The 13,776-nt window shown below is 41.1% G+C and overlaps 1 protein-coding gene across 1 annotated transcript; it reads left to right on the top strand.

The window, feature by feature from the left end:
- Positions 1-5,183: 5,183 nt before the first annotated feature.
- On the top strand, positions 5,184-12,196 carry LOC139584012 (mucin-2-like). The gene is made up of 9 exons (XM_071415552.1): positions 5,184-5,297; positions 5,405-5,467; positions 5,595-5,797; positions 6,019-6,086; positions 6,683-6,797; positions 10,859-10,949; positions 11,167-11,270; positions 11,437-11,656; positions 12,009-12,196. The coding sequence occupies exons 1-9, from the start codon at positions 5,228-5,230 to the stop codon at positions 12,194-12,196; spliced, it is 1,122 nt and encodes a 373-aa protein (XP_071271653.1). The 5' UTR covers positions 5,184-5,227.
- Positions 12,197-13,776: the final 1,580 nt, after the last annotated feature.

Genomic DNA, 13,776 nt, shown 5'->3' with positions numbered 1-13,776 from the left:
CATGAACACTTACCGTTTTGGTCAATGCCTTCCGACGAGAGACATTACACCTGTACACATTACAATAAAAACAGAATATTAAAACATACACATGTGTATAAAACAAAATTCAGCACAATAAAAATAAGAAAGAAAAAAACATTTAATAAAAGCAATCACATTCAACTACATAGAGGTCTTTAATCAATAATGTAAACTTGCTGAGTGAGACCAGCACATCTAACTGCAGTGAACTCTCCAAATTGTTCCACAAATTTGGGGCATACATTTTCTTTGTGGAGACTGGAGGGTCCTCTAGTGTAGTTCCAATCCTGTGAACGGGTTTGGTAACTTATGATTTGTATCTTAATTAATGACGTTACATATAGAGTGAGTTTCTGTAAGATTACTTTGTAAATAAATACAAGAGAATGCAGCTTTTTTCTTACAGACAGAGGTCCAGCCCACAGACTGAAATATCCAGATAACTACAGACTGAAATATCCAGAGGTCCAGCCCACATTTTTGTACAAACTGCAATGATGAGTCCTAAAATTGTCCGCTGTGATAAAACGTATTGCTGAATGGTAGACTGTGTCCAAGGGTTTTAAAACAGAGGTTGTTGCATGTAAACAATATCAACAAAATCTAATACAGAGAGTAGCGTTGCTTGAACAATCTCTCTCCTATTTTTAGTACTAAGGCATGATTTATTTCTGTATATAAAACGATCTTGGATCCTAGCTTCTTAGTTGGATTTTTTATATGCCTTACGTAGGACAACTTGTCATCAATCCAGACACACAGGTACTTATATTGACAAACAAGCTCAATTTGTGCTCCATTTATAGCGCAAATATACCCATGTCCTCAGGGTCAACATTTTGTGACCTAGAGAAAAGCATGAGCTTGGTTTTACTTCTATTTAACAGTAATTTAAGATCTGTAAGTGATTTCTGAAATGGATCAAAGTCATGCTGAAGTTCACGAATGGCCTGCTGCACTGAGGTGGCACAGGAATAGAAAACTGTGTCATCTGTATAGAGATGATTGTTAAAAGTATTAAGTGTTTCCTATGTCATTATACAAAGGGAACAATAATGGACCAAAAAATCGAACCCCGAGGAACACTTTTTTGAATCTCAAGAAATTCAGATTCAACCCCATCTACCAAGATGGCCTGAGTTCTGTCGCTAAGATAATTCTGAAACAATAAACAGGCTGTATATCCCAGGCCTACTCTTGATAATTTCTTCCATAAAACAAAATGATCAACAGTGTCGAACACCTTTGACAGGTCAATGAACAAGGCAGCACAGCTCTTTTTAGCATCCAAGGCATTGACATGATCATTAACAACTAGCGTGGTTGCTGTGGTACAGAGGTGGTAGTACTATGCCCAGGCCTGAACCCTGATTGGTTTATATTAAGAATACAATTATCAGATAAAAAGGAACAAAGTTGTACATTAACCAAGGATTTAAGAATCTTAGCTGAACAAGGTAGTCTTGAAATGGGGCGATTATCAAGGCACAAGGCGAGACCCAGATGCAGACACAGGAGGCAGATGGTTGGAGTCTTACTATGTGTAATAATCCAAAGGGGTAGGCAAGAGAATGGTCGTGGACAGGCAAAAAGGTCAAAACCAGATCAGAGTCCAGGAGGTGCAGAGTGGCAGAGAGGCTCATGGTCAAGGCAGGCAGAACACCTGGCGTCCTCCCTTGGTGCATACCTGGCTGACCGGGGTGTCACCGGTGGAAATGAGGGCTGGGTCCAAGATGTCTTTAGCCGGGACCCAGCACCTCTCCTACGGGCCATAACCCTCCCAGTCAACCAGGTACTGGAAACCCCTGACCCATGGTCAAACCTTCAGGAGGCGTCTCATGCCTGCTGCCCACCAATAACCCGGGGAGTGGGATGGGCCTGGATACAAAAGACATAGGACAGTGAGACACGGGCTTAATCCTAGACACGTGGATGGTAGGGTGAATACGGAGGGTACGGGGTAACACAAGACGGACAGCAGTGGAACTCAGGACTTTGGAGATGGGAAAAGGACCAATGAACCGGGGAGACAGCTTGCGGGACTCTACCCGAAGGGGCAGATCCCGAGTGGAAAGCCATACTCTCTGCCCAATGCGGTAGCTGGGAGCTGGGGTCCGGCGACGGTCCGCTTGTCAACGTTACCTGGAGTTGGTCTTGAGAATAGCCGCCCTGGCTCTTCTCCAGGTACGTCGACAGCGGCGGACAAACATCTGGGCCGAGGGTACGCTGACCTCCTGCTCAGGGAAGAGTGGAGGCTGATACTCCATGGAGAATTTGAAAGGGGTAAGTCCCGTGGAAGAACTGGGAAGGGTGTTCTGGGTATACTCCACCCAGACCAGTTGACGGCTCCAGGTAGTGGGGTTGGTTGAGACCAGGCACCTGAAGGTGGTCTCCAGGTCTTGGTTGGCTCGTTCCGACTGACCATTAGTTTGGGGATGGAATCCGGATGACAGACTGGCCAACGACCCAATAAGGGTGCAGAATGCCTTCCAGAACTGAGACGAGAATCCCGATCGGAGACCATGTCTATGGAGAGTCCATGGATCTGGAAGACATGCTGCACCATAAGCTGGGCCGTCTCCTTGACAGAAGGTAGTTTGGGGAGAGGGATGAAATGGGCAGCCTTGGAGAACCGATCGACTACCATCAGAATGACAGTGTTGCCATCAGATGGAGGGAGCCCGGTGACAAAGTCCAGAGATATGAGACCAGGGACGATGAGGAACCGGTAGTGACTGAAGAAGGCCAGAAGGAGCTTGCCGTGGAGTCTTCTTCAGAGCACACACTGTGCATGCGGCGACGAAGGCAGAGACGTCAGGGACCATTGAGGGCCACCAGAAACGTCGTCGGAGGATGGCTAGGGACCCTGGATGACAGGTCAGTCTGAGGAATGAGCCAATTCCAGGACCCGGGACCGGACTGGATTAGAGACAAACTCTGTCTCTACTCTGTTCTATCTGAAGTATCACTACTCTGTTCTATCTGAAGTATCACTACTCTGTTCTATCTGAAGTATCACTACTCTGTTCTATCTGAAGTATCACTACTCTGTTCTATCTGAAGTATCTCTACTCTGTTCTATCTGAAGTATCACTACTCTGTTCTATCTGAAGTATCACTACTCTGTTCTATCTGAAGTATCACTACTCTGTTCTATCTGAAGTATCACTACTCTGTTCTATCTGAAGTATCACTACTCTGTTCTATCTGAAGAATCACTACTGTGTGCTAACACAACAAACATCCTGTTAGTTCAACTATAGTCCTGAAATATTTCAGTGAATTATAATTGAGCTGAGCTTGACACCTCATCTTCTACTGCGTGACTGTGTAGTGTGTTCACCAAAAGCTGATGATGAATTGTAAATAAGTGGCTAAGTCAATATTTAGTCATGTCCTGTTAATGCTTCATTAGAGATCTGAGTACTTGGAAATGACTGAACGGTGGAGTCGATGTTACAACGTTTCCTCCAACCAAAAACAAATAATCTGTAGACACAACCCAGAGCTTGAACAACTGTAGGACATCTATGACAGCGTCCCAAATGGCACCCTATTCCCTATATGGTGCACTACTTTAGATCAGGGCCCTATAGAACCCTATTCCCTATATAGTACACTACTTTAGACCAGAGCCCTATAGAACCCTATTCCCTATATGGTGCACTACTTCTGGCCAGAGCCCTATGGGGGCTAGTGAGTAGGGTGCCGTTTGGAATTGATCCTACAACTTTGTGTTCCAGTGGTAAGTCCTGGCTGTGAAGCAGACTGTGTCCATAATAAGACTAACACAAACTTTCCTCCCTCTTTTCCAATAACAGGCCATGAAACATGACAAGTAGTAAACCACAATTGAAGTTATAAAACACTGAAGTTCAAACACATTGATCCCATCAGGTTTTAAAGGTTTATTTGAACATCTTTGTACATATGCAGAACGTACATAACATGTGATGTCATACAATGTGTAATAAACCAGGTAAAACCATATAATCAGTATAAACAGATGGACAGCGCATCATCCATTAGTCATACACAGGCCCACTCCTTCATTTGAAAAAGAACTAAACGACAGCCCCGTCACTTGGTTTGCTATAAAAGCTGAAGGATAGGGCTGGAGAAACGTAACCACTCAAACATGTCTATGGCATAAATGGCTGTAAATATCACAGACTGGCCCTTTAAAGATTAATGAAACAATCTAGGATTCTGTAGAATGTTGATGAGTCTGTCCATTCATCACAGTTAAGATAAGGGTTTACTGTAATCAATATGTGCCCAAATGGCACCCTATACCCTATACCCCATACCCTATACCCTATACCATACACGAGGACTCTGTTCAAAGGTAGTGCACTATACACTGAGTGTACAAAACATTCCTAATATTGAGTTGCACGCCACCTTTTTGCTTTCAGAACAGCCTCAATTCGTCAGGGCATGAACTCTACAAGGTGTCGAAAGCGTTCCACAGGGATGCTGGCCCATGTCGATCCCAATGCTTCCCACAGTTGTGTCAAGTTGGCTGGATGTCCTTTGGGTGATGGACCATTCTTGATACACACGGGAAACTGTTGAGTGTGAAAAACCCAGCAGCGTTGCAGTTCTTGACACAAACCGATGCACCTGGCCCCTACTACCATACCCCGTTCAAAGGCACTTAAATCTTTTGTCTTGCCCAGTCATCCTCTGAGTGGCACACATACACAATCCATGTCTCAATTGTCTCAAGGCTTAAAAATCCTTGTTTAACTTGTCTCCTACCCTTCATCTACACTGAATGAAGTGGATTTAACAGGTGACATCAATCATGGGATCATAGCTTTCACCTGGAGTCTTAATGTTATGTACACTCATTGTATAGGGAATAGGGAGCACTTTTGGGACGTACCCTACATATCATGAAAATCGATAGTTACCTAGGGATTATTAGGATTAATACATTACACAATGTCACTTACAGGAAAGGTAATCCTACCTCTGACAGACAGACAAACAGAACAATGGTAACACCTAAAGTTTGATCAGTCCCCTCCTTAGATACAGAATCAACTATCCCAGCATCATCAAGGTACTTCCTTGAGTGTAGTTACTTCCTTGAGTGTAGCAGTTTAAAAGCAGGCACCAGGTGCCTCACGGTATCAGTAAGAAAAGGAAGAGTACCTGTTCAGGTGGACCAGGACGACTCGTTAGAAGAACCATCATGGCACTCCAATGGGTGAAGCCGTGGATCGCTCTCGTCTTCGGACTATCTGCTGCACATTCTGAGACTGGTAAGACAATTTAATATCACCTTAGGATAACCCATGTAGCATAGTTTAGGAACTAAAGAGGAGCTGGGTTAGAAGCAAAATAAGACTTGTTCCCTGTCTATTTCCAGTTATGATTCCAGATATGACTTCCATTGGGAGTCTATATGATTCCAAACTGCAAATCTTATCAGGTAATTTGTGTTGTTGAATATATGTCACCAAATACTCAAATATCTATATTCTACTTTACTGTTATATTATACATCTTATATTCAGACATGAATGGCACAACTATACTGTACATTTCTCCCCATGCAGCAAGAGTGAGTCCCACTCATAACGGGCAGGTCTGCAGCACATGGGGTAACTACCACTACAAAACCTACGATGGAGACTTCTTCCAGCTGCCCTACACCTGTAACTACGTACTGTCGTCGTTGTGTAAGAGCAGCAGCGGCTACGAGGCCTTTAACATTCAGTTGCAGCGTGGGGAGGTAGATGGGCTGCCCACCATCACCAAGGTATTCCTTTTTGATCAGTTCTTTGTTTTTAAATTGCACTATTGATTAATTGTTTTAAATTGCGCTATTGATGAATTGCTTTAAATTTCACTATTGATTAATTGTTTTAAATTGTGCTATTGATTCATTGTTTTTATTGCTCTATGATCTTAATGTAAGGTGACCTTGAGGGTCCTGAAAGGCATCTGTCAAATAAAATGTCCTACTATTATTTTATTAAGGTTTCTTTGAAGCTGGATGGAACTTTCGTGGAGCTGGCCAACGGTAACGTCAGCGTCAACGGATTACAGTGAGTTCCCAGTCTAGTCAACAACGGATCTCAGATGTGTAAAACCATGGGCTCTTAGATGTGTAAAATACATTGTAATACAGAAAGTAAATGATACGGGGGTTTGTAATCACTTAACTACATCCAATGGTATTCATTTTATTCAGAGATCAATCTTTTTTATTTTTTAAACGATTGGAAATAATTTTATTTTCACCTCACCTGCATTCAGTTGCTACTTTTGTGCAAAGACTTGAGGTAAAATTCATAAGTTTAAAAAAAATGCATCATCATTTAACTCATCTTGAGATCAACTTTTTGCTGTTTTAACATAATCTACATAATGTCATTTTCAACGGGCAACAGTGAGTTCATAAGTGATCTAAAAGCATTCAGAGATAAAACTCTTATTCTGAAGTTTAGTTGATGTGCATTTACAGATGAAAGTTACCAAGCTGAAATTCCATTTGATGAAATCCTATACAGACATGTTTACCTAGTACAGTCTCAACAGGGGAGGAAGAAAAATACAAAGAAAATACTTTAAAGGACAATTTTGACCCTTGTAGGAATACCGACTCTCCTCTCTGATGAACACTATTGTTTTGTCCCCCTAGGGTCACCATACCGTTTGGTCAGTTTAACGTCTTCATTGAGAGGACCGTTTCCTATGTGAAGATCACAGCTAAGCTGGGGTTGGTCGTCATGTGGAATGAAGATGACTCCCTCTGGGTATGTGTTTAGTATGCTGACTCATTTCCATACGTCTTCTGTTACACTACAGTGATATGTGGTTGTTTCAGCTGCTTTGGTTCAATACACGGATTGTAAATCACTCTGGATGAGAGTCTCTGCTAAATGTCAAATGTAAATGTGATGCTTTGCTGCAATATTCTGGTCCTGATGAAAATGGTCTGTAGTTTGCTAGTGACTGTAGGGAGCATCAGTGTTAGTGGAACTGTTGGGATAAGAGTGGGAACATCAGTGTTAGAGGAACTGTTGGGATAAGAGTGGGAACATCAGTGTTAGAGGAACTGTTGGGATAAGAGTGGGAACATCAGTGTTAGAGGAACTGTTGGGATAAGAGTGGGAACATCAGTGTTAGAGGAACTGTTGGGATAAGAGTGGGAACATCAGTGTTAGAGGAACTGTTGGGATAAGAGTGGGAACATCAGTGTTAGAGGAACTGTTGGGATAAGAGTGGGAACATCAGTGTTAGTGGAACTGTTGGGATAAGAGTGGGAACATCAGTGTTAGAAGAACTGTTGGGATAAGAGTGGGAACATCAGTGTTAGAGGAACTGTTGGGATAAGAGTGGGAACATCAGTGTTAGAGGAACTGTTGGGATAAGAGTGGGAACATCAGTGTTAGAGGAACTGTTGGGATAAGAGTGGGAACATCAGTGTTAGAGGAACTGTTGGGATAAGAGTGGGAACATCAGTGTTAGAGGAACTGTTGGGATAAGAGTGGGAACATCAGTGTTAGAGGAACTGTTGGGATAAGAGTGGGAACATCAGTGTTAGAGGAACTGTTGGGATAAGAGTGGGAACATCAGTGTTAGAGGAACTGTTGGGATAAGAGTGGGAACATCAGCGTTAGAGGAACTGTTGGGATAAGAGTGGGAACATCATTGTTAGAGGAACTGTTGGGATAAGAGTGGGAACATCAGCGTTAGAGGAACTGTTGGGATAAGAGTGGGAACATCAGTGTTAGAGGAACTGTTGGGATAAGAGTGGGAACATCAGTGTTAGAGGAACTGTTGGGATAAGAGTGGGAACATCAGTGTTAGAGGAACTGTTGGGATAAGAGTGGGAACATCAGTGTTAGAGGAACTGTTGGGATAAGAGTGGGAACATCAGTGTTAGAGGAACTGTTGGGATAAGAGTGGGAACATCAGTGTTAGAGGAACTGTTGGGATAAGAGTGGGAACATCAGTGTTAGAGGAACTGTTGGGATAAGAGTGGGAACATCAGTGTTAGAGGAACTGTTGGGATAAGAGTGGGAACATCAGTGTTAGAGGAACTGTTGGGATAAGAGTGGGAACATCAGTGTTAGAGGAACTGTTGGGATAAGAGTGGGAACATCAGTGTTAGAGGAACTGTTGGGGTAAGAGTGGGAACATCAGTGTTAGAGGAACTGTTGGGATAAGAGTGGGAACATCAGTGTTAGAGGAACTGTTGGGATAAGAGTGGGAACATCAGTGTTAGAGGAACTGTTGGGATAAGAGTGGGAACATCAGTGTTAGTGGAACTGTTGGGATAAGAGTGGGAACATCAGTGTTAGAGGAACTGTTGGGATAAGAGTGGGAACATCAGTGTTAGAGGAACTGTTGGGATAAGAGTGGGAACATCAGTGTTAGAGGAACTGTTGGGATAAGAGTGGGAACATCAGTGTTAGAGGAACTGTTGGGATAAGAGTGGGAACATCAGTGTTAGAGGAACTGTTGGGATAAGAGTGGGAACATCAGTGTTAGAGGAACTGTTGGGATAAGAGTGGGAACATCAGTGTTAGAGGAACTGTTGGGATAAGAGTGGGAACATCAGTGTTAGAGGAACTGTTGGGATAAGAGTGGGAACATCAGTGTTAGTGGAACTGTTGGGATAAGAGTGGGAACATCAGTGTTAGAGGAACTGTTGGGATAAGAGTGGGAACATCAGTGTTAGAGGAACTGTTGGGATAAGAGTGGGAACATCAGTGTTAGAGGAACTGTTGGGATAAGAGTGGGAACATCAGTGTTAGAGGAACTGTTGGGATAAGAGTGGGAACATCAGTGTTAGAGGAACTGTTGGGATAAGAGTGGGAACAGAGTGTTAACCTCTAATGGGACAGGGCAGCCCAATCATCAATCTACCTCCTGGGTTATATTTCTGCACGGTTACATACAACATTCTTACATTAAAAGTAGATTTTTTCAGTCTAATGATCATACAAACAGTTGTGGTCTCTTTAGTAGGGCCACAGAATGGCAGGTGAAGTGACATTACAATAGGCTTTGCTCCAATCAAGGATGTGGGCCAATCTACTTCCTCCAACAACCCTTTTCATCATCTAGGCTTCAGTGAAAAAACTCAGAAAAAGGTTGTCCTAAATGGCACCCTATTCCCTTTATAGTGCACTACTTTGTGTGCACTACTTTTATATAGGCCTATATAGGAAATAGGGTGCCATTTGGGGGGCCAGTATGGAAGAACTTATTAGTTTAATCACTTCACAGAGTTTGATTTGATCAGAAGTCACAATATTGTCTCAATATCTATTGACATTGTACTGAGTAAATACTGTATGTATCATCGTTCCCCTTCGTGTGTACATAAATAATCCCAGTGTACTCAGACATCATAACCTCAGACTTAAACTAACTTGCAAAGCAGACGGACCAGTTTTTAGACAACTCACATTCAATTTAATGACCAAAACATAACAAATATGATGCTTCATTTTATTCATTTTTTTTAAATGCACGCAAGAAAATAGAAAACAACACGATGAGAGTTTAAAAGATTTTAACAACACGATGAGAGTTTAAAAGGTTTTAACAACATGATGAGAGTTTAAAAGGTTTTAACAACATGATGAGAGTTTAAAAGGTTTTAAAGGGAAGAGTACATGTGCAGTAGAGGTAAAGTCAGAGGGGATTGTAAGACACCTCCCCCTGTCAGATGTTTATAGAACACAAACCAACAGAAAATAGAATCCTGATTATTAAAAGGGAGAAACAAATAGTTGTGAAGATTCATACAGTGAATGTATTTGGTATTGTTGTTCAGATCCTATCCATTTCATATCAGACCAGAATAAAACTACAGTGAAACCTATTGTAGATATATTGTAGACATGATCCCTAATCCACATAATTCACTTTAATGAATAACCACTTGGGTATACAGTACATTAAACATTAAACAATATTAGCAAAGTTCTGTGCACAATTTTGTATTTTTTTTAGGTAGCCTAATGCTCTGTATTGATCCTATCTGTACATACCTAACCTGAAGTACAGTGCCTGTTTTGTGCTAACATCCCACTTCTTGTACTCAGTGTCATATGCCAAACATAGCTATATCAAATCAAATTCTATTGGTCGCATACACATATTTAGCAGATGTTATTGTGGAAGTAGTGAAATGCTTGTACCACAGGTACAAGGAGTGGAATGTTAGCCTAAAGAGACTGGTACCCAGGCTAGAACAAGGAGTGGAATGTTAGCATAAACAAACTGGTACCCAGGCTAGAACAAGGAGTGGAATGTTAGCATAAACAAACTGGTACCCAGGCTAGAGCAAGGAGTGGAATGTTACCATAAACAGACTGGTACCCAGGCTAGAACAAGGAGTGGAATGTTACCATAAACAGACTGGTACCCAGGCGAGAACAGTTGAAACCTCTGAAATGTCAGTATATATGAACTGCTGTAGGTGCTTCAACAGCTAGCTGTATGTGAAATGTACGTATATATGAACTGCTGTAAGTGCTTCAACAGCTAGCTGTATGTGAAATGTACGTATATATGAACTGCTGTATGTGCATGGCCAGCTAGCTGTATGTAAAATGTACGTATATATGAACTGCTGTAGGCACTTCAACAGCTAGCTGTATGTAAAATGTAGGTATATATGAACTGCTGTAGGCACTTCAACAGCTAGCTGTATGTAAAATGTAGGTATATATGAACTGCTGTAGGCACTTCAACAGCTAGCTGTATGTGAAATGTAGGTATATATGAACTGCTGTAGGCACTTCAACAGCTAGCTTGCAATGCATTAACCCTCAGTCGTCTTCCATTGGTGTTATAGGTGGAGCTGGACTCAAAGTTCCAGAATCAGACTTGTGGGCTGTGTGGAGACTTCAACGGAGTCCAGATTTACGACGAGTTCATTAGGAATGGTAAACAAAACCACCAAATGTCTTAGAGGGGCGGATTACGCTCCTGTTCTGTTTATGAATGTGTGGGTTCAATCTATGGGTTAGGAAGGGGTTATAAAGTATATTTCTAGGTACCATTATATGAAAGGGTTAACAAAAACACAAAACACATGATGACAGAGAGACTGTTTGTAAGGGGAATGAAACTGGTAAAACGAAACTGTTTATTCATCCACAGGTGATTATCTGAAGACAATCGACTATGGAGATATTTGGAAGATGAATGGCCCAACTGAGACCTGTACAGAAATCCCTGGTCACACTGAGCAGTGTGAAGACCAGGTACTTACAAGATTAGAGCTGAGCTGAACATTTAACATTTCTTATTCATTACATTTAAACATGATTGTTAGTTTAAAATATTAATATCAACATCATCATTGCTGACATTTGATCAGTATATAATCCCTCTGTTGCCTCTAGTAATTCTTCTTCTTCATCCTTTCAGACCAAACTTTGTGAGCAGCTTCTCACCAATCTTGCCTTCAGTAGCTGTAAGGACCTGATTGCCACAGACTCCTTCATCAAGGCCTGTGCAGAAGACGTGTGTCACTGTGGCAACAGCAGCAGCAGTGCCAGCTGTGCCTGCCCCACCATGTCAGAGTACTCCCGCCAGTGTGCTCACGCAGGGGGGAAACCCCAAGAGTGGAAGACCGACCACTTCTGCTGTAAGGGAATCTTTTTTGCATCACTGTTTTGCATATCCTTTTTGTTTTATTTTGGATGGTTTGTTTGTATTGCTCTGTTGGTAGATTGGATGTAGGTACAAAAACAATCCTCAGCCACAGTTATGTTGTACCTCAAAGTAAACACTTTTGACATGCAATAATGCTTTGCCTTAGGTAATCGACAGTGTCTTCTTCTTTGACATGCTAGTATTTACATTTATGTGACTGAAAACTGAGGAGCAAATCCAGATTTTCAATTGCAATGATGTCAATAGAAGAATACGTGAACTTGTGAAGTAATGAAGACTCAGAAACAGATTTGTGACCAGGGTTATTTGTCTGTGTTGAGCAGTGAAGACGTGTCCTTTAAGCATGCAGTACCAGGAGTGTGGTAGTCCCTGCACTGATACCTGCTCCAACCCAAAGAGGAACCAGCATTGTGAGGAACACTGCACCGACGGATGCTTCTGTCCTGCTGGTACATGCACTCATTTACTGAATACAACATCATATGTCACCTATGTAACTATTTTAAAGTAGCTGAGTACAACATTATATGTCAGCTATGTAACTATTTTAAAGTAGCTGAGTACAACATCATATGTCAGCATAATAACTATTTTAAAGTAGCTGAATACAACATCATATGTCAGCTATATAACTATCTTAAAGTAGCTGAGTACAACATCATATGTCAGCTATATAACTATTTTAAAGTAGCTGAGTACAACATCATATGTCAGCTATATAACTATTTTAAAGTAGCTGAGTACAACATCATATGTCAGCTATATAACTATTTTAAAGTAGCTGAGTATAACATCATATGTCAGCTATATAACTATTTTAAAGTAGCTGAGTACAACATCATATGTCAGCTATATAACTATTTTAAAGTAGCTGAGTATAACATCATATGTCAGCTATATAACTATTTTAAAGTAGCTGAGTACAACATCATATGTCAGCTATATAACTATTTTAAAGTAGCTGAATACAACATCATATGTCAGCTATATAACTATCTTAAAGTAGCTGAATACAACATCATATGTCAGCTATGTAACTATCTTAAAGTAGCTGAGTACAACATCATATGTCAGCTATATAACTATTTTAAAGTAGCTGAGTACAACATCATATGTCAGCTATATAACTATTTTAAAGTAGCTGAGTATAACATCATATGTCAGCTATATAACTATTTTAAAGTAGCTGAGTACAACATTAAATGTCAGCTATGTAACTATTTTAAAGTAGCTGAGTACAACATCATATGTCAGCTATATAACTATTTTAAAGTAGCTGAGTATAACATTATATGATTAATTAGTAGTTGTGAAAAGGTATTTATATGGGCAATGATGGGAGTTGGACCAGATTTACATTTTTAGCAGATGCTCTTATCCAGAGCGACTTACAGGAACAGTTAGGGTAAGAGCCTTGCTCAAAGGCACATTGACAAAATGTTCACCTGATCAGGTCAGGGATTCAAACCATTGACCTTTCAGTTACTAGCCCAATGCTCTTAACCAATAGGCTACCTGCCGCCTAGGTATACAGGTATATATTTTCTAAACAGGTCACATGGTTTTAAAGAAATTCTGGAAAAACTCCTGGCCTTCGGGAGGATGAAAACCCTGTCAAACTGAAGCAACCTTGCAATTAATATGAAATATATTTTAAAACAACTTTCCTGTACATAGACACAACCACAGCGATTGGACAACAGAACTCACAGGGCTGAGCTTGCTTTATGCAGGTTAGCATCATATAGGCCTACAACTGCAATTCCCAACCCTAACCCTGCAATTAAAAAGTAACTCACACAGTATATTTATGTAATCAGTATTGTGTTTGATTCATTTCATTTAATCCTTTTGGATTGAAAAGGTCAAGGTAGCCTAGCCAGCCAGCCAGCCAGACCAAGTTTGAATATAACCTAGACATTTTCTCTTAAAACAAATAAATGCACTATAAATAGGCTGCACAACATTACCATGTGGTTTACCCTGGCCAGAGGGCCAGAGGGCCCAGGGCGCATTGGCTGTAGACTATACAGCTCCAGGCTGCGGTTGTTATCAGTAACATAGTCAGACTGAGAAATCCTCTAGTTTTCT

Source organism: Salvelinus alpinus, chromosome 9, assembly GCF_045679555.1.
Source record: "Salvelinus alpinus chromosome 9, SLU_Salpinus.1, whole genome shotgun sequence".
Lineage (NCBI taxonomy): Eukaryota > Metazoa > Chordata > Actinopteri > Salmoniformes > Salmonidae > Salvelinus > Salvelinus alpinus.
This window is presented reverse-complemented; position numbering and strand designations above follow the sequence as displayed.